Source organism: Balaenoptera acutorostrata, chromosome 4, assembly GCF_949987535.1.
Source record: "Balaenoptera acutorostrata chromosome 4, mBalAcu1.1, whole genome shotgun sequence".
Classification (NCBI taxonomy): domain Eukaryota; kingdom Metazoa; phylum Chordata; class Mammalia; order Artiodactyla; family Balaenopteridae; genus Balaenoptera; species Balaenoptera acutorostrata.
In genome coordinates, this window is record NC_080067.1 from 128,952,293 (window position 1) to 128,978,857 (window position 26,565).

Consider the following 26,565-nt stretch of genomic DNA (forward strand, 5'->3'; position numbering starts at 1 on the left):
TCTGGTATTTCTTCCTCTTCTTATGAAAATATAAGTCCTCTTGGATTAAGGCTCCATCCTAAGGACCTCATGTAACCATAATTACCTCTTTAAAGGCTACATCTCCTAATAGAATCACATTAGAGATTAGAACTTTAACATATGAATTTGTGGGGATGTACACAATTTAGTCCATAACAGTGCTCCTGTCATGAATCCTATGTATCTAAAAAGGCACATTATTGGCACTTTGGGTGGCATAACAGTGGCCCATCCAGAACTCAACCACCCATTACAGTATGTTTAGCATCTCCCACCCCTACTCACTATTGCAAATAGTGGTCCCAGTCATTGTTGAAACGAAAATGTTCACTGGAGTATCACTACATCTGTTTAGAGCCAATTAGATTCACAAAATGGAAATAGATATTCAAAGGGAAATGTATGTATATATTTGAAAACATAAATTGCCATTTAAAATGCTGACCAAGTTTACTTTGGTTTCCTTAATGTGTATTAGAATTAGTCTTCTATGAGAAGTTGTGTGTGAAACATACAAAGACACAGATAAGTAAAGTGTTAAGTGTAATAAGATTAGAAAATTTTGAGTGATTCAAATTTAGATAGGTCATCAATATATTTTACCTTTACACGTAGCTAATGTGGCTCAGCCTCAGATTAAAACTTGAAAAAGCAAAAGTTTTGTTTTCAGTAAAGCTCTAGCTTCCATTATTTCGCCTTTCTTCCCCCCACCCTGCCCCAACCAGGCTAATGTTAGCAATGCCTTTCTTTTGCCTATTTACCCAATATCCATGTTTACTCTACCAATAAAAGAAAGTTTTAGTTTCTCCCCAATTCCATCTTATTTCTGTCTTGCCAACCCTCTCCTCTTAATTTCCAAGAGCCAGCTTTTTCTAACTACAAAAATTACTAGTGGATCTCATTTTAAATACCGTAATGAAAATGATTGGTTGCATAATTCAAACATAGCTATAATTGATGGATAATCAATTACTGGGTTACTGCTCTAAAGCTTATTAGCATTTTAGCAGGGAACACTGTTTTATTAGTAGCACTTTGGGCTTCTACGGTAAGATTTGTAAAAGTAATTCCTCATATCCTTTGTATTTCAAGGAAGGTATTGCTAACTCTTGGAAGAAAAAAAATATATAGTCATACATAAAGTGATTTTTTTTCACATTTTGTAATGGACAAACTGAACCTTACAGAATTTGGGTGACTTGGTCACCTGTGGGGCTGGGAAACAAAACATGAGACTTTATAGCAGAAACACTTTTGCAGCAGTAAGGGCTGAATTGAAATTTGCCTGTGGAGATTGTATTGACTCCTCATCCACTGTCCCATCTTAACTCAATCACCTAGGACCTGTGCCTCCAAATACAACCATTCTGATCCACTTCATCTTTACCATATCATTTAGTGGTATGCCTTGTACTCCAATACACTAAAATAATCTCCATATTCCTATGTTTTTCTTTCTCTCCCTTTACCATCTCCTCCATCCTGCAAATATCATGCTCTGCAGGCCCAATTGCAAATTCCAAGATTCAGTATAAAGTTATATTTATGTGGTCAATCAATAGCCCATCTTGGGGAGGAATAATTTTCTCCACATTTTCTTTCTCAACAGGTTACTTCTTCACATTAAAAACTTTCATGTTCAAGATTCAGTCACTAAATGTTTATAGCTGCATTTACCTTGATATTTTCACTTGTAATTGAAATAATAACTATTTCAAAAATAACTTATTACTGTTCTTTGTATGATTCCGAGCTACTTCATCTATTAGTTCCTCAAACTGCATGAATTCCACAGTGGAGTAAAGCTCAGCTGAACAACTTAAAATTTTATTTAGCTTTATGCAATGCATTTTTTATTTGGATAACCTCTATGGAAATAAAATAGGTAAATTTGGAAAGTAAGGAACACTCTTATGAGTTTTACTTGATTGCTTCTTTGACCCTACCTTTCAACTCCCCTGTGCACAGGACTATATGTTTTATAAGCTAGGAAGCAAAATTGAGATAATGTGTTCCTTATGTGAGTGTTGATTTATAGCAGACATTGAATCTGAATATTTAAACCTGCATTTCACTGGAAAAGGAAGACTAATCATATTGTAATATACAGAATGTTTAACTTCCTATAGATTATGAATCAGGAAACACATTATTCTATGTTATCTTGTAGTAGATAGAGCACACAACTTTGTTCAGTGACCTATTAAGAAGACAGAAGCTATTAGAACAGAACTAGAGTAATAAAAGCAGAATTAGGTGCCTCCATGGACCCATTGTGAAAATTAACATCTCTAATAAGTCAGTGAGATTAAACAATGTATTTGGAGAATAAAGACAAACATTAATCTCATAACATGTATAGAAAAAATTAAAGCAGTTATTCTATGTACAGAATATTTTTACCTACTTCATATTGTAATGTCAAAAGAACTCCATATAATTTAATAAATACTTTTGTACATGCTTCCATTAGTTTTTCACTGTTTTCTCTCTAATTTGATGATAGGTATCGGATCATAACTATCACTTAGTGTTGGTTACATTAAATAAATTTCCTGAGCTAAGAAGCGTTAAATAAAATTAGTGACCTAACATCAATTTTGAGAAATATACTACAGGGCCTAGAAACACTGCTCTAGCATGTGTTTCTAGGTCATAACTGACCTTCTTAAGCCTGACTCAAAGTCTGGAAAGTTGTATCTCAATGGCCATAGAAAAAGAAAAGTTAATTTTGAAAAGGGTATTAAAATAATAAATAAGTAGAATTGAGGTTTTGTTGCTGAGGGAACTTATTTTCTAATAAATTATTAATAGTTTATTAATAACTTATTTTCTAATTTAATTATGTCTAGGTGTGTATATTGACATTTCTTTAAAGCCATCAGTTTAAGTTTTGAAATATTTTCCAACATTGAATAGCTATGGACATTAAAGAGTACTAAACTTTTTGGTATTTTTTTCCTTGCTGTTAGTGAAAATGATGATTTTTATTCATCCTTGTATTGTTAGCATCAGATAGACTAATTGTTGTCTGAATGAATAAATGCATCGATGACAATAAATAAGTTAGTCTATGTTGTGCAATTATAAATGATCCTGTATCTAGATTAATAAATACAAGAATTAATAAATGCAAGGGAAAACACTTGCACTGTGTGAATTTTCATGGGATGTGAGAACACAGAAGGTGATGAATAGGAAAAATTAGATCTTATTTTTCCCTAAAGAAGTACCTCGGTGATGGAGAGTAGGAATCGATAAAGTAGGGTCCAGTTTACAAAATTTTACCAAGCTTCAGGACCTGGAACAAAGACAGTTTGAATCAACTATAATAACGTTAAAAAGGAGATTAGAATTTGAAACTCTCCTAAAAACTTCCAAACCTTGCATTTTTCCCAATCACAGCAGAGAGTGTGTGTGTGTGTGTGTGTGTGTGTGTGTGTGTGTGTGTAAATTACCCAGATTGCTAAATCACCTCTCATATTCAGAGTAGCAAACAGAGCTTTAGAGAATTCTGGGGCCTTCTGTAAGGTCATACAAGTAGTGAATAGCTGAACCAAGCTACCGGAAGTCCAGGAACCAGGAACTGCCTTGCATGGGAACACACAATCTTAAATTGTAACACAGTGGAATCACAGAAACTTTAAAATTAATCAGGTTAATACAAGCTCACCTCCTCTATTGTCCTCTCTTTTTATAATTACTCAGTTTTTACTTAAGATGATGTTGACCATATATATCCTGAGACTTTGAAAAGAAAGTTAATAGATTTCTTCTTATTATGAGTAAAAGCAGTCAAGGAGTCATCTACAGATAAGCAAACCAAAACCCTCTCCATCTCTCCTCCACTCTCCTCTCTATACACCTGATAGCAAATATTTCCCTATATGCTGATATTATGATTTTAGAATAACTTTTAAGGAGTCCCCTTAATGGTCATATGGCCCTGCTATCTATGTTTTGACAAAAAGGATTGCTTAAAAGAAACTATATCAAAGCAAAATGACCATATTTTTTTCAGTAGCTGCCCTTCAACATTTAACTGGCCTATTAATAATAGCCGTATTCGGCAAATCATCTCATTAAATTACCTAGGGGAACTTTTTGCAACTAGATTATCTTAAATTGTTCCCTCGGCATTTAAGTTCTGTAAATTAGGCACTCTACAAATGCATAAATGAGATTTTGATGCTTAGGAAAGTATTTAGTAACACCCACTTCATTTTTTTCCCCTATTCCCTAGGAATAGCAATTAAGGGATTAAAAAGCCTCCTTGTCTAATGGTGAATGGAAGATGAAATTGATTCAAATTTGGGAAATTATTAGAACTCGTTTCGGTTCCTTACGCCATCAGTCCAACTATCTAAAATGATGGAGGGGCTTTTAATTTATCATGCTAAAAGCTTCAACAATTGAAAGTTAAGTGATTGGAAATTCACAAGAGACTATCTGCATGCCTTGGGCTTGTCAGGAAGTTTCACTTCAAATGCTCAATTCTCAGAAATAATATTTTTGGAGAATAACCTAAAGGATGTGAAGTCTCTTCGTCCCTCTGAATAATAAATTGTATCCTAGGGTAATCCAGATATCAGCTGTTGGCTTATTTCTGGCTCCTTTACCCACATCTCCACTCAGATCCAAAGCAAAACTCAACTCTGGATTTCCACACAAATATTCACTTTCACCAAGCATTTGATAATAAATTAGAACTTATACTTAATTATTGAGGTAAGGGGACATCCACAGGGGCAACTCTCTACTGCTTTGTGTAACTTTGTCCTTATCTAATCATTCAGTCTTCCTACTCCTCATCTCCTCCTTTCTGTATATGTGTCTATATACAATTTATAATATATCAAAGATTTATATATGTATTTTACTGTTTATATGTATGTTTGTGTATATATGTCATATATCATATATGATCTAAAATTACTTTTCAGTGGAGATTTTTCTAAGCTTTATATTTCTTTTAGTCAATACCTATGAAGCGCTTTTACATGTACTTAAAACAATACACATACAGTGTCTGTTTTTACGTCTCCCCGTGGTTGTGCATCTTTCTGAGGTTTTCAATCATTTTGCCTATTTTTTTGGATCGAAACTTCTGTGAAGGAATCACATCTTCATTAACTAGGTGAGCATGAATGAAAAGAAAAACGGTACTGGAGTTTCTTATTTCCAGCAAAGTTGACATTACTTCCCCAGAGAAAACCTTCCTGATTCCTGGACTCTATTAGTTCTCCCTGTTATATGCTCCCAAAACACCCTCTTGTTTTTCAAAGAACTCATGTCTTCCTTCTGTGTTGGTTTGTAAACTCCAAAACAAGGATTTGTACATGTTTTATTCACTGTTGTGTTCATAGTTCTGGAAGAGTCTCACTATCCACTAAAGACTGAATAATTGATGAATGAACTGATGAAGAAAGCGGATGTTGGGGCAATCGTGGCTAATGACACAGCTATTCTAAGCAATTCAAAAACACACCTAGATCCCTTTCTTAACTTTACTAGTCATTTAATGACTTAGACAAGTTACAAGGTTTCTGGTCCAAACTGTTGTTTTCCAATGGCTTTTCAGTACACTTCATAACACTGGACACCAGCCCAGTCTAATAAATTAGTCAGTTTATAAGTTTCAAAAAGCAAGGGAATTTACCTCTTGTTTATATGATAATTTTAAGTGCTTGTCCGAAACACTTGGAGAGGGGTAGTATCTCCAGTTTTAGATGAAGCAACAAAAGAGGCCAACCAACTTCCTTTGTAATAAAAGTTCTATGGAACCAAAAATAATTAAGTCGGAAAAGAGAATCACAGTATGGTACCAAAACTGTAATGTGGTCTTATCTCCTTTTGAAGGATACTTCATATTTGTAGTACCATCAATTTCATGCAATCATGAATTTAACTTCCACAATTTGATTTTAGATAATAAATCCTCATTTTTCACTATAAATGTAGAAAACATTGTTATTCTTTCTAGTCAAATAAACATTGTAAAATATTGGCTCAACATAAAGTAATACTGGGCTGAGCTCTGAGGTTAAAAAAAGATTGACTAATCGATCCATTTATCTGTCTATATATCTATGTGTCTATCTATCACTATGTCCAGGTTACAAATTATTTATAATTACACCTCTGGGAAATTGAGATTTTCAATGGCAGTGATGGATTATTGGATTATTAGATATGTGATTTCAGAGAAAATATTTCATTTCTATATAGTTATTATGGAAGTAGTTTCTTTTTAATAATAGCTGTCATTTGTTAAGTGGTTATGATTCTTAATGCCCTGGAATATACAATTTACTCAGTTTTCCTCTTTGCTTCCTCATGAAAGCTAACAGAGCCAGCTGCTACCCTTATTTCTGTAATAGAGATGAGGGACACAGGCAGAGGTTACCTTTTAAACTTTAAATGGTTAACATATGCCTCAGCTGAATGTTCACGTTGCTTAGGATAGTTTAATCCATAAAATTATTTCAATTATTTGTAACTGTAGTCATAGTATTTTTTTTAAAGGGGTTATTCAAATAGCATGTTGTCCAAAGCATTTATTTTAGAAAAAGAATCTGGATTTAAGTGTAGAATGTTCAGGATAGGACAACATATTTTATTTTCTTATGTTAATAACTTGTTTAACAGGTAATAATTTTTCTTGTATGTTGTTTCATTATAAGTCCAAAACATCATAGTAATAAAAAATGATAATGGAAATTTAAATCTATTTTAAAAATCCAGACTTTATTTGTAAGACATTTTACTACCCACTGCCTGCCCTGCCCCAAACATTAAACAATAGTCTCTGGAAATTATTTTAATGGGTATGTTAAGCTTTTTCTATATATAATATTTTGTTTTCCCTGTTCACATGATTATTAATAATCAACAAAGTGGCTAAACAGCAAACTGATATATGTGAAATTTTAAAAAAATCTTAATGGAGGTGAATTATCATTTGAATCATCAAGGATTAATTATGAATTACCACTCTTCAGCTAATTTAAAAACAGTTACATTTTTTGTGGAAAAATCTTAGAAATAACTTCGTCTATATACAACTTCATTTATCCCAGTGGATGAGAAAATATCCTTCTTTTTGATTTAATAAACCCACTTGCTCCATTTCAAGATAAATTATTTTTTTAAAGATCACAACTTTATTGCATGGGTATTTGCAAAATATATTTGTATTGCCTTTACAGAAAGATAAAGAAGACCAGTGGCTAGAGAAAAAAGTGCAGGGAAATAAAGACCACATTATTTTAGAGCATCTACAGTGGACAATGGGGTATGAAGTTCAAATTACAGCTGCCAATAGATTGGGATATTCAGAACCAACAGTCTATGAGTTCAGCATGCCACCAAAACCCAACATTATTAAAGGTAAGCAAACTATATGCTTTCTTAGGCTGAAAATAAATATGATAGTATCTTTCATAACCCCTCTGGATTTTTTTCTTAATATTGAAAACATAATTTTATAGAAGGAAGTATAAATTCTAGGGTCTAATCATGATTATTTACGTCTTAATCAAGATTTCTCAGTTGCTATTGCCATAAAAGATTGGTTCATTTGTAAATGCACTTTGACAACTTTAGTGGTTGAAGTGGTAGAGAGAGAATGAGCAGAGGGGGAGGATGGAGGATAAGAGAAACTGTTGAAAATCAACATGAAAAATATTTGTTGAGACCAGAAAAAACTTTTGCAAAGGAGAAAACTTCTCTGCCAAACACATGAGGCCTGGTCCTCCACTTCTGGGAAAATGAGCCCATTCATGCCTGACTAAGCAAGTTGAGTTTGGAAAGATAAAATCTATCACACAATGAGGCAGAAACAACCACAGATACACCCGCAGAAAGAACTATGAATAGAGTTTCAAAGAAGCTCAAAAAGTCACAGGACACTCATTATTGGTGGTCACAGCACACTGGTGGCTACCTTTATTAGGGAATAGTGCTTACATTATTTTATGTTAGTGATATTGTCAAAGTCTACAGGAGGGATATTAAAATTTTTTTCAGATACATGCTATAGAGGTGAAGATGCAAGAATTTGTCCTGATTCATAGTCAGTTAACTCTGTTAATGAGTTGTCATATTGGTCATATTTTAACATTCATCGTTCCTTTACATATTTAAAATTTTAAAATTTAAAATTTATACATACATGTATATATACACACATACTCTTTATATATAGATAGAGACATCAGAGCTGCATATTCATAAACATGATTTACTTAAGTCATATTATAATAGAGTATCAGTATTACATACTATTTTTGAGACTGGAAAAAAAATTTGTCAGTTCAGTCATGCTATTTAATCCTCTTGTAATTTCAAATTAATATTAATTTCATTAGTATGACTTTGTTATACATCATTTTTCAATTGAAAGCAGCTTTATACAATTAATCTTTCTATAAAAAAGTAATTACTATTGGTTTTATGGTTTAAAAGTAATTTATATCATGGCTTTGCATTGCTAGTATTAATTAATAAGTGCTTCCAATTATAATTTGAAATTAGGAAGTTGGAAGTATCTAGAAATAATATGGATAGCTGGGTATCATATTGTGCTGGCACTTTTTATAATTTACAAAGTACTTCTGCACTTATTATCTCATCTTATTCTTGAATCTGAGTTGAGCAACAAAGAGTTATGCTCATTTTACAGATACAGTTTTGAGAGGCTAAAGTATTTGTTCAAGGTCAGAGCTACTTTAAATCATATGGCAAATCCCATGTCCTTACAAGATGATACACCTAATAAAAAGAATGGTTGAATGAACTATTAAGTTCATTGTTTCTGTGAGTTTTAAACATCAATAAATGCTTCTACAATTATAATGCATTATGTCTGTAGTAATTATCCTCTCTGCAGATATCAGGAACATGATATAAATATGATTTTTAATCTGAGTCAGAATCTTCAAAGGAGGATTGCAAAAGCGAACTTCATCCTCTTACATCTTGTTTTTTTTAATAGATCTTTATTGGAGTATAATTGCTTCACAATGTTGTGTTAGTTTCTGTTGTACACCAAAGTGAATCAGCCATATGCATACATATATCCCCATATCCCCTCCCTCTTGAGCCTCCCTCCCACCCTCCCTATCCCACCCCTCTAGGTCGTCGCAGAGCACCGCGCTGATCTCCCTGTGCTATGCTGAAGAGACATGTACCACAGTGTTCATTGCAGCACTATTTACAACATCCTCCTACATCTTTAATCAAGATAAAAATGAATATTTTTTGAAATGGAAGACAATATTTTAGTTTTATAGGTAAAATGCAAACTGTAAAAAAAATAGATTTCAGGCAGGTTACCTTACATTATACTCCCAGAGTCCCTGTTATGCTGTTTTTATAAGAAACTGTTGTTAATAAAACCAATAGTAAGTATAAACCAAAAGATAAATAAATAAAGATAGAATATATATGAACAACATATATATGAAGAATATATATATGTGTGTGTATATATATATATATATGGAGGCACAAAAATAAAGTATGCTATGATGCATTTACTATAAAAACATTTTGTTTCAGTTTTGGAAAGTTAGTTTGTGGACAGTGCTTAGAAGGAAAATGGTTTATAGTTTCAACTTTGCTCTTGTCATTTAACTTCTCTTGATATGTATTTCCTAATCCCTAAGCTGGTTTCTTCTGGTTCTGCAATATTAAGATTTATTCATTCATTCATTCCAGTTATTCACTGGGGTCTTGCTTTGTGGAAAGTACTGTGATGAGTGCAGAGGAGTTATCTGTGAAAAGTACAGAACTGGTTCCTGCACTCAAAGACTATACAATCTAGTAGGGGAGATAGACATTAATCAAGAGTTAGAATAACCACCAAGTAATTACAACTAAGAGATATGCTGGTGCAGTGTGCTGCCATGAGAGCCTTTGGCAAGTATACCTAACTTATAGGGGTAGGTGAGGCTTGAGAAAGGATCCCCTTGGAAAGTGACTTTCTGAAAGAAACTTGTAAGGAAGGAGCCTTCCAGGGAAAGTGTCTTATGTGGAAGAAGTCTCTGAAAGAAGAAGGAATTTGATTTGCTTTAAGAACTAGAAAAAGGATGGCTGGGAGAGAAGCTGGAGGTGTGTGAACAAAAATAAGGATACCAAGAGATCTGTGACCCAACCAATCCAAGGTCTTCTAAAAACCATGTATATAATTTTAAAACAGATCCTGAAAGTCATAAGAAATCATTTGAAGCAGGGAAATTATATGAATAGATAGACATTACAGACAGATTAATCTTGCTCATCAGGATAGAAGCAAGAGATGGATGGACATGAATGCTTGAAAAAATGTGATAACAGTAGAAAAAGAAAGCAATGAATAAATTCCAGACACGTTGTAGATGTAGATTAACCTGCCTGTGTAACAGAATGGATTCAGTAGATATTGATGACTTTCAAGTTTCTTGCTTGGACAACTGGAACATTGTTAACATCGTTTCTCAGGATGAAGAATCTTATAAACAGAGCAGGATTTGGAGAGTAAGGGTCAAACATAAATCGGTTTGGTATTCGTTAGGTTTGAATTGTCAAATAGATGTTAGATATGTGTGTATGGAGATGAGAAGACAGCCATGGCCTGGAAATATACATTATGATGTTTTCAGCCTTAACAGATAATTGGTATTTAAAGCCTGGGTGGGGATAAAACCACACAGTGAGTAATGTCTAAGCTCTATGAGAAATAGTTGATGTCTGTGATACTCATAGATGTTTCCCAGTACCCAATACCAGTACTTAGAAGGGTGACTGGCACAGCATTAATGTTCAAGGGGTGCTTCTTGAGTTACTGAGGAATAGAGTGTTAAAAAACCATGTCCTGTATAACCATGTTATACAGGACGAGGAAACCCCTCCCTCCGCCAATGAGACTAAGATGTAGAGTTCCTGGAAAAACAGAAGACTGTAGTATCTTGGAAGTTAAAAGACAGTCATATTTCCAGAAGAAATTTATCAATCACATTTGCCCCTTCAGATGCTGCTGAGAGGTCAACAACTCAATTGAAAGAGATGTGAAATGTGCTTATTACATACAGCTCTGCTGAAGTGCTTGGAAGAGAAATTAGATAGGAATGAGCTGAGGATTGTATGGGAGGTTAGCAGGTTTAGAGTCCATGTTAATTTATGCTTTCAAGAAGCTCTGTATGAAGGTGAGCAGAGGGGGAAAAAATAGTCAGCGTTAGAAGGACTTTTATGATGAAAAAGGCTAGCACGTGTTTCACAGCTGATTAAACAGATCAAGCAGTCAAGGAAAAGTCAGACATACAGATGTACAGACAAAGCTACCTGAGAAGGTAGGAGATAGAATTCATCCCCTCTAAACTGTACAGATGATACAAAACCAGATCATCTTACTGGAAAAGGGAAAGATAAAAGATTTATTTTATCTATAAAAATGTCACAAAATAATATATTATTTACTGTGACTGAATCCAGAGACTGCTAAGGTCTCATGGAAAGCCAGATCAAAGAAGTGCCCTTATAGTTCAAGAATTGTTTGATTTAGCTCTGGGAGGATTCTTGGGACAATTTTAGAAGCTGTGATAGTTGATGGTGAATTTGGGAGCCTTTAAACCCACAAAATACTATAGAGTTAAAATTATGTATCAGCAAAATAAGAAAAAATGATCTTCATATGCCTTCATCATAATTACTCTTATAGTTAAATTTCTTATTCCATTTAAAAATACACATTAGAAATTCAAACATATTTTAAATTAGTTATGTATAATAAACTAGCAAATCTTAAGCCTTATTTAATTTGGAGAATATATGGAGTTTAAAAGTTAATTTAGTTTTAATTAGCATGCATTGTAAACTGTCCAAATAAAGTTTACGGACTTTGAATTTAAAAACCCATTACTTATGTGCATTCAGATATATTTAACTCTTTGAGTAAAGCAGCAAGCTAAATCTAGAGTACATTTATTTGTTGGACTGAGGGACTATTTTTTAACAGTAGGCTTACCTTGCATTCATATGTAATATATTCTATTGATAATAATGGCTTTTCTATGTACGTATCTTAGTGGACACCACATTTCTCCATAGTTCATGATTCTGATTTGAAAACTATTTTATGATTAATAATATTTTCCTTTCTTCACTTATTAAATGTGTTTATTTTGAAAGCTGCGTTCCTTGATTCACATAGAAACAGAGTGTGCAAAATCACAATTATGTTCTCTTTTGGAATATTCATACAGCATAATTCCATCTCATTTTATTTTATAAACAATGAAAATATTGGGTAGTGATGACAAATTAATTCTTGTAAAACTGATTACAAAACCATCTATGGAACTAGAGGCTGTTAAAATGATATTTATTGATTTGTTCTGTAATTTTAAGGACTAAAAATATTCCTAATTTAGTAGAATGAGTATAATCTAAAGCTTTAAAAAATTCTTGGAGATAAAATGACTCTGAAAAAAATTTGCATCATTTCTTTTGGCTTTAGGACATGTGTAATATTGTTTGTTTTAACCAAAAACAAAACAAAACCCTTAGTAAATTGCTTCCTTTTTCTTCTCTTGTTACTATGAATTGAAAACATGTCTAAGTTTAACATAGACTCTCATTATAATTTGATGGAAAATAATTGCATCCATACCAAGAAGTGACATAGATCACCACCAATAAATATATTGCTAAAATTTTTCAGTTAATTTTTATTTTAATAGACTTTTTTGATTATACTTATAATGAACAGTAGAGTAAAATTATTTTGATAGCATTCAACTCTAGTTCCAGCAAGACTAATATACCCTTTCATCTCCAAATAACTCAACATGAACAGAAAACAAAACATTCAAGTGCATGGCAAATACTAAAATGCTTTCTTAAGGTTATGATTGTTTTAGAATTTAAATTAAAGACATTTTAAAACAATGGTGAAATTGAAGTTCAGTTAATTGGGAAGAACTTCATTTTAACTATCTGAAAATCTTAGTCAAATCTAAATACTAATGATACATGCAAAACAATATTTATTTGGTTTAGTACATAATGCAAAAGTAAATTTCTGTAAATTATTTTCATGATCTTTGTTTCTCAAAATTATTTTAAATGAGCAACAATAACATATGTCTAGAGTATGCCTATGGCCAGTTGAGTTAATGTTCCTTGCTTTTATTCTTTTGAAAATGTTCACTGTGTGAACTTGTCATTTTCAATTATATTTCTTGGTACTTCATTCATTATTAAAAATATAACTACTTTTATTAAATATGTTTTATAGGAAAATATGATAGCAGAAAAAAAAAAAAAAACTAGCAGCAAACATTGCAGAATATGATGAGCTCATTTAAGTAACAGTGTGAATTTACCAGTAGCACAGTGGAATGACTGGTGACCTTTCTCTAATAAGTTGTATCTTCATTAAAAAATATTTAAGATGTTCACATTTAAGTAATCAATGATAGAACTGAGTTATGTTTTTAATATGTGACAACTATTTAGAAGCGTTTTATACTAGATTTTTAAAATTCTCTGTCTTGTATCAAAATAATTTTTTGTAGGTAATTAGTGATGGCTTTGTGTACATCTTGTATTAATTATTTTCTCTTTTTTTCTTTCCTACTGTCACTTTTTTCTTTTCCTTTATTTTCATGTTTGTAACTCTATTCTTTATTCCTTAATTATTTTATTCTTGTTCTACTTTCAAAAATAATTTTCATCATGCAGATAAATGCTGTGAAGCGAATAAAGGTGAAAATGGAAGCCAGTCATGGCAGCTGAATGCTGCTGGGTTTTCTTTCATTATAGCCATAAGTTTGTCTTGCATGTTTTAATGTTGTTACATCATATATTTCCTTTTATTCCCTGCAAATTTACAAGGCTAATCAAAAATTATAATAAAATATTTTCTAAGGTCCAACTAATTATGCACGTATCCTTACCCATGAATAGTTAGCCTTTTTTCCCTTCCCCAAATTGTTGACCTTTAAAGTAGATAATTTGTCAGAAAATCACAGAAGGAAACTGAACCAGGATTGTTTCTTCCAAGTACTAGTTCACAGAGTAACTTGTTACATTCTAAATTTTTCTTTAATTTCTAAAGTTGAGCTTATTAAATATCATGTCACTTTTATTTGGAACTTAAGCGTTTGCTATATCTAATCTTTCATTTGATTATTTTCCAAATATAACTCAATATCCATGGCCATACATTGTATAAGTAGAAATTTTGTTATGTAGAATTGTGGATCTTTTATATTGGTTTGGATTGTTATACTTTTAAATGTAAGTTTCCAACTTTATAAAACATTTACAATATTTCATTGTGTTTACCATTTATATAAAATGTAAACCTGATAACTTTTATTATATTAGGTGTGTATCCTATTGTGCTGCCTTATTTTCTTTTTATTGACTTAAAATGTCATAAGGAATAAAAGTGAAATGGAGTTTTTTTTCTTCAATTTGAAAACCAATTTTTAAAAATCCAAATTTTTTTTTCATTAAGTGAAAATATCTTCTGCAGTTGCCCCAAAATAAATAAAAATTAAGTTTGAATATGTTTAAAGAGTTGCACCCTGTGCACTAGATTGGAATTGTGTTTTGAGGTGGCATCAAGTATTCATGTTCTAACAATATGTATACGTATTTATTACTTTTTCCTGGACACCTGAGTCAATTTCTTTGCAAGGATCAGAGAGAGAAGTAAATATTTTAGCTACTACTTTCAAGAAGAGGAAATTGAGATGAGAAGGGGGTATTACTAGATTCCAGCTCTCAGAGGAGATTCCTCTGGATTTGAGGGAGTAACATGAGTAAATGACTTTTGTTTTCACGTTTTCATTCATCACAAAATGAGAAAAGAGTGTTTTGTGCTTTTTACTCCCAACCACATGCTATCAAGTGATTCTTACTACTCACTTAGGACAATTAGCAGGCAATCAGATTTATATATGTTAACAAGAGTGACTGTAACTTACATGGTAAATCAAATGATTGGTTTCTGGGCTTTGAGATTCATTCATCAAAATCAATTTGTTTGGTTGCATGAAAGTATTCTCTGTCTTTTAAAGAAATACCTGCAGGATCCTATCATGTATGATCTAAAGATAGACCTGCCTTTGGTAGCCTGTTTTCTGTAATTTATCTTTTCCATACTCTTTGCTGTCCACTGCTGTACTTTTTTCTTCTGAGCTAACAACAGACCTGTAGAATGCAGAAGTGACCCATTCACAGATTAAACACACTTCTTTCTCCCTTGCTGAGACAAAGGGATTTCCCAATTCCAATTTTTGCAGTGTGGAGATTTAACCTATTTATTGGGAATGTTTGATTTTTAAAATTAAAAGAGCCAATGTTCTGTTTATTGAAGAACTAATTATAATCGCATACTACACTCCATGATTGCATATCACATTCCATGAGTTTGGATAAGACTTGTAGATATGTTGATTACTAACATGTAACAAGTGCTGGGAAAGAAAGGAGTTCCAATAACACTTCCATGAACAGTTTTTCCCATTCATTATAACCTGACTGGATCTCTCCAATAAATTGTAAATATTTCCATAAGAAAGTCATAGAAATTATCTTGATTTAGTTCATGATTACAAAATACTTTTGTGAAGAACATGTAATATGTCTTTAGTAAGATAACAGAGTTGATTTTTATTTGAAATTTTATATTCTATGACTCAAAGTCACCAACAGTGATAAGAAGAACACTCAGTCTGGTTTGAATGATACCTAGACTGACATTTGGACAGTTCAGAAAAGAGCCTAAAATTGACATTCTAATATCTTAGCAGAATTATTTACACTTAATGAGTGGTTCATTTAGATTTTTTAAACATCTAAGTACAGATCAAGATATTAATCCTAAAATTAATGAGCTATATATCCTTTGGCTAAATGTTTATTCTTAGATTAACAGTTATTTTACAGTTCTAAGATATGCAAAAATTTTAAAAAATTCTCAGACATCTTAAAATAATCGACTCTGTGCTTTGTCTTACGTCTATAAGAAACAGGAAAGCACAAAACTATAAACAATTCAGCTATTGCATTTCAAAAAATGAAACCTTAGAGGTTGTAAATTACCTTCTTGGATTTTTTTTTTAATATCTTAATAATATGTAAGTGTTGCTGAATTATCTTTTTTATTACTTGAGCTTTACTCTTGTTATATGCAACCATAAAGTCTAACTGACAGCACGTTTTTGTCTAATTAATGTCTGCTGTAGGTCTAAGTAAATGTGACTGGTAAGCAGGACATAAAAATTCTCCCTAGTATCATCCAATAATTCTTTTTCATCCAGTGGATTTTTAAATAAAATTCTGTGTCTGAAATGTGTAAATATGAACTTGTGTGTAAGGTGAGTTTTGTTATCCATTGTGTATAATCAGAAATATGTACCTATGTTTATTGATGTGTATATCTTATCATCCAATGTGAAAATCATTTTAAAAGTTTGTTTTGACCATATTATACCAGTTGTAAAGTTAGGTTGATTTGCTTATGCATAATCACCATTATCTGCATGTGAAGTATCATGATTAATTTTTTATGTAAATCTAAAATCTCCTTTTTTCTTCTCCCAATTTTTCAAAGTCTATCTTCTTTTCTCCATTTATCTTTCAGCCTTACATGTCTCTCTATCCCAATTCAAACTCTAATTATTTATCATATAGCTCTAAGGCCCATCAAACCACATTTTAGATATGCTAACAGATTAAGCCTAGGAGGTAGTAGTAAAATCTTCTTTCCTATGAAATTTTTCTTACATGGAAGAACCTTAAGTAAATTGTCATTTTTATTTTTCTGTCCTAATACTATTATTCATTGGGAATAAGTAGATTTTATAAACTCTATAGCCCTATTCTTTCCCAAACCATTATGCAAGTGTACATATGTGCATCAATTACTGGTAGACAAGAACAAGATTGAAACACTTAAAGAATTGCTTCATTTTTCTTAAAAAAAATTTTTCCTTTTTTTTTCTTAGCCTGAAATATCTGTGCTTAACAATTTTAAATAAATAAATAAATTCTAGACATTTGATTAACATTATATGTCAATTACATAAACAAATAATTGCACAAATAATTTTATTGCAGATAATTTTGACTTTTTAAGTATTCAGCATTTCTTTTAAAATTAATAATTAAAATTACAACTATGCATAGTAGTTCATAGGTTATACAATTTGGGTTAATTTGAAAATCATTATACAACAAACATTTTCTATTTAAGAATTCCCATTAATTATATTTAATTTAAATTAAAACTTAAATAAGGAAAGTTCCACAATGTTTTCAAGTCTGGACAGTTGGATTTATGGTTATTCATTTATACTGAACAAAATAGAATATGCAAGGGAGAATTAGGCCAGGTACTTTTGGATCTGGATGAGTACTTTCAGATACATGAAAAGTATTTTATTTATTCATATGGCATACCTACACTAAGAATGAAGGAATAAAATTTTTAGATTACAAATCATTTTAGATTACAAATCATTTTAGTAATTCAAGATGGATATTTACATCACCAATACAATAGTTAAGTGTGTTTGGACCTAGCTTTCAAAAATAGCTAATATTATATATAATATTTTCAGTTTATAGTAGTTAACTAAGAAATATCTCTAGTCATGTAAAGTTATCTGAAAATCTCCACCCATTTGTTTTTGCTTATGATATTAGCGGCATTAAGAGCTTTAAATAAATAAGCTGTTAGGACACTACATAAATTAAATATTATCATTTATATATTTTTTAGCCCTTATGCATTAGGATTTCGCTCAATGAATAAAGATACAGGATCACGAAGTTCATACCTAAATGTGTCATTTTATGTATTTTATTATGGTTCAAATCTGTGAGGCACAATGTAATATCCTTTAAATCGCTTTTGAATAAGTACAAATTAAGTAGGCTTTCTCTTGGTTTTATACCCTTTCATTCTTCCTTCCAATCGTTTCTTCCTAATATTCTCTCCCTCCCACTCTCCTTCCCCCTATCCTCCCTCTCTCTCTTCCTTCCTCTCAATTTCTGGTCATGAATAAATACAATGCATTTCTTCTATTCTTTTTCTGTTAATCTCTGTTAAATTGTAAAATTTCAGAATTTGTGATATATATATATGTCACAAAACCTTCAACAAGGCTAATGCGTTGAATGGGTAGCTTAAATTTATATATTTCAAATGATTAGCGATATGAATATCCTACAAATAGTGCTGAAATAATTTCAATATAAATTGAAATTGGTAAAAACTCTATATCTAAATTGGCTGATTATGTCATTTTTAAAAAGGAGCATTATTTAATCACTATCAACACTCGATGGTTAATCTTAGAATTCAGAAAATATTAACAGAGTAAATTTTAGGTCTTAACTAAAGAAAAAGTATCTAATATCTAATTAACATATTCTTTTCCAAGTCACCATCTAGAGTATTTTTCTAGAGTTAACATTTTTAATGTTTAAAAGTGGTAGTATCTCTCTTTACTACATGGTGCTTAAAAACTTGTTGTAATACATAAAGATTATAAAAGTAAGCAGCATCTCAATATTTATGTAAGGGAGTGGATTCAGTAAGTATAAATCTAATTTAATTGTTCTGAAATAAAGCAGAGATGGGAGCTTAATATCAATTCTTTGTTTTCCAAATACGTTTAGTTTCTTTATCTTACCTGAGATTATGAACCAGATAAACATCTCTTGTAGTCATCCTCCCCTCCTTCATGGCTATTAACTAATTGGAAGCCTAAAATACTTGTCCCTAAATATTACAGAAAGAGTGGATTATTCTATAACATCAATTTTTAGCTACTATTTAGCAAAATTGAAAAACAAAATATCCAAGGAAAGCACATATGTTCAAAAGTTCTTTTAGTATATCTGAGGTGATTTGAACTGCAGATGTCCTCATGCCTTTGTTAGTAGACTATTATTTGACCTACTTTTTAAAGATATGCTCATTCAAGTGTAATCAAATTTTAAGTGTGAACCAATCTAATGTTGGTTGTATTAAGCCTAGATATATTGCAAAATTTCTTAATTTGTGTATGTTCAAATTAAATTCAGTTATTCTTTATCACTCCATTTTAAGTAATAGAAATATAGTTACACATTGCAAATATTGCATAATATTCATAGGTAGCATAATTTTAAATTATACCGTCTTTATTTTATTTTATCTATGTACTAAATGGGACTACAAAATAAATCTCCAGCAAATCCTTTTTTTCCCTAAAAGCAAGCAATTAAAAATTACTGTTTTAAAGAACATCCATAATTCATGAATTTCTTTCAAGAATATTTTTATCTCACATCTTACACTGATTTTATGTGTAACACCTGTTTTAAAGTGACTATTGCTGATCATTTTAATTGCATTTGTTTTCATCATAGCTTATTTTCTTGAAATAAAATGTACGTTATATATGTATTGTCCTCAGTATCATCTCTTATTTAAAATCCCTGACATAATATCCAGCACTATGTGTAATCCTATGCATGAGTTTCATAGTATATTAAATGTCATTTTATTTTCTGTATTTCTGTGTCTCCATTGTTGTAATAAAGAAAACTGAGGAAAACCTTTGTTATATGTGTTTTCTTTATTACTGGTACAAACGTTTTCTGTCTTGTGTGTTTTCATTTCTAACTTGATCAGATTCAATATCTCAGTGTAATAAACATATGATCATTGAGTGATTTCTCTCTCGGTTTAAATAATATATCATCAGCAGGCTCATATTGGAAAAATAATTTAGGAACAATACCAAATACTGTTACTTTTGTAGTAAACTAGTTCTAAGGTCTTCTTAGAAACTTTTGTTACTAGTGGAGACCATAATAATCAGATGATATCTTAATAAAACACATTAATATAGTTAATCATTTAAATAATGTAATAATTGGAGAGTAGTCTCCTTTGCCAGCAAAAATTTATGAAAGCAGACATAAATCCTTAAAGTGATTTTCTCCAATTTCTTTGGTTAACATATTACTATAATTCAGTTCGAGCACCATGAGAATAAAGTTGTAGAGAATCAATAAGGTTCTCAGTTCATCCACAGCCAAAGTATGAAACAAAAATGGCTTTGGAAGTTTACATATAATAACAATAATATGAAAACAGAGCAGCTTCTACTTTTTAACATGTACTGTGATACACACTGCATGGAATGCCTTAAGTGCAATATTTCATTTACTATGAAGTAGCATTTCTCCCATATTTTAGATGAGAAAAGTGAGACCTAAAGAGGTTGAGGAATTTACATAGTGAAAAGTCACAGTGCCCTTTATAAAACATCATATTACTTTGTGTTTGTTTGTTTTAGTGCTGAACCTGGGTTCAAATGATAATTATTTTTTATCTTAAGATTTTTTTGATGTGGACCAGTTTTAAAGTCTTTATTTAATTTGTTACAATATTACTTCTGTTTTATGTTTTGGTTTTTTTCGCCCTGAGGCATGGGGGATCTTAGCTCCCTGACCAGGGATCGAACCCGGACCCCCTGCAGTGGAAGGTAAAGTCTTAGCCACTGGACTGCCAGGGACGTCCCTCCGATGATAATTCTTTAATAAGTAAATTATTCAGTTATTTTTTATAAAGTGAAAAAAAAACTGGTGGTTTAGACATGAATATATATTTCTCTTTTACAAACACAGTCAAGTGTTGCATTGCCAGTTAAAAATTAAATAGTGTAGAAATTACAAAAGGGAAAATATTCGTTTTCAAGATTTGCATTATTTTAAGGCACACTTAATCTTCCTTACTCCAGAACAGCCATCTCCCAAATGTATGTCTTAATATATATACCACACATTTAAAATGTTTGCATACATTTCAAAGTGAAAATTTTCATATAATATCTATATGTTGTTATAATATTGAACTTCTTTCAATTGATACATTAGTTACAGAAGTTTTATATATTGGGAGAGAGAGAAAGGTAAGCTGATTTTTTCTGTTGTTCTTGTTTTTATTCTTCCTGAAGCTCTTTAACAATGATATGGTATCAAATGGGAACTATCTGGGGATGGTTGGAAATTTTCATGGTGACTGTCACAGTATTATATTACTTTGTTAGCTTTATATTACTTTGTTGTTTGGGGCCACTGTGAGGAAACTAAAGAGATTTGAGAAAATTTATTCTAATATTCTAATCAAACACCATGATTTTATTATATCAACAATCTGAGGATCAGAGAAGAAGAATGACTAGTCATTGACACAGTCAAGTAACTTACACCCTCAGTTTTCCTCATATGTTTGTTTTATCAAATTACACTGAATCAAAGAAGGCATACCTAAATCTCTTGTCTATCACTTATATGATCTTATATCTTTAACCTAGTTTCTTTGATTTCTTCTTGATTGAACCATAGAAAAAACTTTGTGGCAAAGGAAGGGCTGTGTATTCACCAACTACCATTCCTCTGAGTAGTCATGATACTTCTCTTAAGCAGCTGTTATGGTTCTCAGGTCAACTTGTACATATAGCTGCATTCCCAAGATCAGTGTAATAAACTCACAGTGAGTTTATAGCCTTCAAAGAATATCAAGTTAAATTTTATTATTTTCTGATTTTTACACATTGCCTGAAAACCCTTTATAAAATGACTTTATTTATATTTTTGTAGAAATAAATGATATTTAATTAATATAGAATAATATTTTTAGTTACTATGTAATAAAAAACAAAATAAATATTTCCATTTCAGCATCTATCTTTTTCATTTTAAGAAATCATACTAAACAGTTCAATACATAATTTGCACAGTGGCTATATGCTTGCTTCTCTACTGATTTCTCATTTATTATTACAAAGAGAAACATTAAATTATTTTAAAAGTCCTATTAAAATGTAGCCTTTTTTTTCTGTTTAAATGTGGTTAAAACAAAACTAAAAATTATCTCTTCAAATTAGCATTTCTGTTTTGAAGAATCTCTGAATGACAAACTTCAATTTGCTGTTGTTTCTATATAATTTCACCACGGCTAAACTGGATATGTATGTTACATGGAAGATTAAATGCAAAACTCACTGATGCTCTTGAAAAATGACAGGAAAAGTATTCTACTTCTTGGTGCTTATTGGTGGAAAACAGAAAACAATTTATTGGATTTTCATATGCTATCCTGAGACTTATTGTTCCATCAAATGGCTCAGACATGAAGGAAAGTTTACTTAAGGAAATAGAAATATTTCTCTACAGCAGGGTCCAGTATGGTTCATTGGTGGATTTCTTCATACAGAAGCAGGTAGCTGAAAATAATTGACTTGCCTGTGTGTTACTCATAACTTAATATGTCATCTGTTTTTAATACTTATGAATATTGTACTTATGGACACTCTCAGTTGATTCAGGCACGTTAGCCAGTCCCGTGAAGATTTTAAAGATACTAACTTTGGGGATTTTTTTTGCTCTTGAATATGCTCTATTTTTTCGAGCAGTTCCAAGTGTGCACCAAAATTGAGAGGAATGTACAGAGTTCTTATATACTTCCAATCCTGATGTATGCATAACCTTCCCCATTATTAACATGCAGCATGGTACATTTGTTACCATCAATGAATCTACATTGACACACCATTTTTACCCAGAGTTCATAATTTGCATTAAGGTTCACTCTTGGTGTTGCACATTCTGTGGGTTTTGATGAATGTATAATGACATGCATCCACCATTATAGTATCATACAAAATAGTTCCACCGCCCTAAAAATCCTCTGTGCTCTGCCTGCCTCTTTATCTCTCCCTCTCTCCTAATCCCTGGCAACCTCTGATCTTTATAACTGTCTTCATAATTTTGCTTTTTCCACAGTGTCATATAGTTGGAATCATACAGTAAGTAGTCTTTTCAGATTGGCTTGTTTCACTTAGTAATATGCCTTTAAAGTTCCTCCATGTCTTCTCATGATGTTATGGCTCATTTCTTTTTAGCATTGAATGATATTCCATTGCCCGGATGTCTCATGTTTTATCCATTCACCAAATGAATAATATCTTGCCTCTATTTTTCTTAAGTGAAAATCTACATTTCTATTTTATGGTTGATGGTATACAATATATTCATTCAGATGCAGTGGGTAATAATATATAAGTGGCCCTACATGTTTAGAATGTTTAGTTTTAATAATGTAACGTAATTTTTTATTTAACCCCAATGCAGAAATTGAAGTTTCTAAGACACAATAAAGTGAGTGTGTAAAAACAGAAATTTTGTAAACCTAATGTTATAAATTCCTTAGAAAATAATACCATCCATATATTTGTTCACATTTTCCATTTATTGTCTTATACATTTATAAAATTCAAAGGTATGTATATTTAAGAATTTTATAATAAATAGGTTAAACAGTTTGGAATTTCAACAAGCACTTTGTAAAATATCAGTTGTAGTTTAATCTTATATGGGTGTAATTCAATTTTGTAATATAGCCTTTAAGAAAAAAGTATTTTCTGTTTGTGCAGAGAAAATTTAATTTCTTTTTTTTTTAAATATGTGTAATAGCCTTTTAATATTAACAGAAAAAAATGAAATTTGCCAGTTAATGGCTGAAACAAGGACCTAAAATTTAAACTATTCAATTTTTAACACTGGCCAATATCTGTTTTGATCTTATTCACTTCAATCTAAGAAGCTCCCTTTCCTACTAACCAATAAAAATTTCATTATCTTATGGGAAATAACTAAATCAATTCCACCATAGCGAACTGAACATATACCATAAGATTTAAACTGCATATGGAGAAAGTTTACAGTTAGTGAGGTGAGAATAAACTTCAAATGTATCAGTTTGAATAATTATCACATATAAAAATATTTTATATCTCTTTATCCCATTTTTTTGACAGGGTTTTGTGACAAGTGTTCTCCATTCCAACATACTTAGCAATTTGAAATGTCAGTGTAGATAAGAGCCTAGATATTCTGCTGTGCAAGGACTTTAGATATTTCACAATTTCCCACAATTTATAGTTGCACCAGATTTGTAACAACAATTATTAAAAACGTTCATTTCTAAGTTTTCAGTTATTTGAAACATTTATCAAAAAAGTGTTGTTATCTACAATACTATTTCTTTTTAGCCAACTTTTTTTTTAAAATAACACAGTTTATTTTATTTAATTTCCTTTCTTACATTAAACTGTTACTTTACCTCATACTGAAATTTGACAAGGTTCTATCAACATTCCCATAGAAGAATAACAATTTTATATTCTGGATTATTCACTTTTTACAAGGAATTGTTTTAAAAAGAGAGATACTAAAACCTTAAGGGAGACTGGGTGGATATTAAAAAAAAAAAAAAAAGGTGAAAATTATGAACCACTTGAAATGTCATTCCATTTAGAAGTATATAGAATCATTATACTAATTATAAATATATTTTATATAAATTTATAGTATTATACAGTGTCTATTTTTGAAATATATTAATAGACATAAATTGTCTAATGTTAATTCAATCACTAATCACATATAAGAGACTGAGTCTATTTCCTAGCTTCTTAAATCTAAACATCAAGCAGGGATTGACATGTCTACATGTATTATGGAAATGGGTATGGAATCAGAGACAGGGAAGACTGGACAGATATTTTACAGCCATAGGCCAGGCCTCTACCAGCTCGCTCCTAACCATTGCAACAGGCTCTGTTTCCCTATGTATCTCTAACAACCCTACCGTGTTTTAGGAAAAGATCACAGTTAGGTTTTGTTGTTAGTGGTGTTTATTTTGTTTTTGTTGATTTATTTATTTGTTTATTCAATTTCAGGGCCCATTCTTTTTAACTTCATCATTTATCACTTAATCAACATCCTCCACCAGTTACCCCCAATATCATATCTCTAATATCCATAAATATCTGTTAATTTCAAAATATACTGTATTATCTCATATATCTCCATCTTCGCTCACATCATGTTCTGGCTGAAAGGGAGTTGTCATCAGATAGAAAGCTTCTTATTCTTCAACATCATCTTAGAATTTATCTTCTCTATCATGCCTTCCTTAACCACTAACCATCAACTTACATGCTTCTTCCACCTATTTGCTCAGGTCACATTATTTTTCACCACTAGGAAAGCATTCGACTGTACATGTCTTACTCACCCTTCTCAATACATTAAGAACTCCCTGAGAAGAGAGTCCTTTTCCTTTTTGTTATTTTATTCTCACAACTGCTTGACAAAGTTGTTTAATTACACTGTGATGAATTGAAGGGTGATTATATGTCTTTGACCAATTTATCCCTGGGCAAAAAGATCACTTTTGTAATATAAAGGACTAGATGATATTTTGAAAAGATATTTAACTTATAACCCCACCTTTGTAAATAAACATATATAGAAAAAGACACTTTTAGAAAAAAAGTATAGGGTTGTACAATTATTAATGTCATTTATATAATATACATGTTTATAATTCCCTTTCCATTACTAAACCAATTATCCTCACTTAGCTACTTTTTCCTCCCCCAAATCAGATATTTAGTTTAAAAAAAAGTCTGGTTTATCAGTGCTACCTCCTGACCCCATCTTGTTCCAAAGAATACCTCTTAGTAGGGAGAAGTGACTTGAAGGGAAATTTTGTATTAACATTGTTTTTATATTAAAAAATTAGTTATACATGTAAAATTATTTTGACAAAAAAATCAAAATGACTAGAGAATAGAGACACAGTAGTAAGGAACAGGTGAAGTAAAATGCAATCTTCACCCCCATCCCCAAATAGTAGGGTTGTATGAAAAGAAATTTGGAAGTAAACAATAAACTGTCTACATCAATATTGTTTAACTGAGTACACACAGAAAAGACATGACCTCCTTTTTAAGATGTACCAAAAATAGCCTGAAGATTTTAAACATATATAAACAATAGCACAAGGCTTTATTGATATATCTGAATAATGTTGAAAAATTATTGGTGAGTTTTACTTATATCTTTTGAAATCTGAAAATTTTAAATTCCTAAATGAATGTGTGGATACTACAAAGAGTTTTATCAAAGAACCAGAAAGCTAGAAAATCACATACAATGAACTTCCACATAAGTATTAATCTCCAGCATGACTTTAATAATTTGTTTCTAGATATCTAAAGAGCTCCAATGAACTCAATACATGTTCATTTAAAACACAGCTAATTACCTCTGCGTGATCCTAAAAACTAAAAATCCCTCAGACAGGTCACAAAGCACATATAAATTGATGTAATTACATATAAGTATGTACTTTTCTCAAGATTCTAACAGTTTTGATTTTTAATATATTTTTTAAGATTTTTCATTTTAGGGCTTCCCTGATGGCACAGTGGTTAAGAATCCGCCTGCCAATGCAGAAGACACAGGTTCGAGCCCTGTGTCGGGGAAGATCCCACATGCCGCGGAGCAACTAAGCCCGTGCGCCACAACTACTGAACCTGCGCTCTAGAGCCTGCGAGCCACAACTACTGAAGCCCGCGCGCCTAGAGCCCGTGCTCCACAACAAGAGAAGCCCCCTCAATGAGAAACCCACTCGCAGCA

The 26,565-nt window shown here is 31.4% G+C and overlaps 1 protein-coding gene across 2 annotated transcripts in view; it reads left to right on the forward strand.

Moving 5' to 3' along the window:
• Positions 1–26,565, forward strand: part of NCAM2 (neural cell adhesion molecule 2) — a 497,247-nt gene that overhangs the window by 449,916 nt on the left and 20,766 nt on the right. The window contains exons 15-16 of one of the 2 annotated variants that reach the window (XM_007164136.2): positions 7,230–7,410; positions 13,744–16,379. In XM_007164136.2, coding sequence (XP_007164198.2) covers positions 7,230–7,410; positions 13,744–13,850 — 288 coding nt within the window. In that variant the 3' untranslated portion in view covers positions 13,851–16,379. Of the gene's footprint in view, positions 1–7,229; positions 7,411–13,743; positions 16,380–26,565 lie in introns of those variants that run through there. The other variant, XM_007164135.2, reaches the window with a different exon arrangement.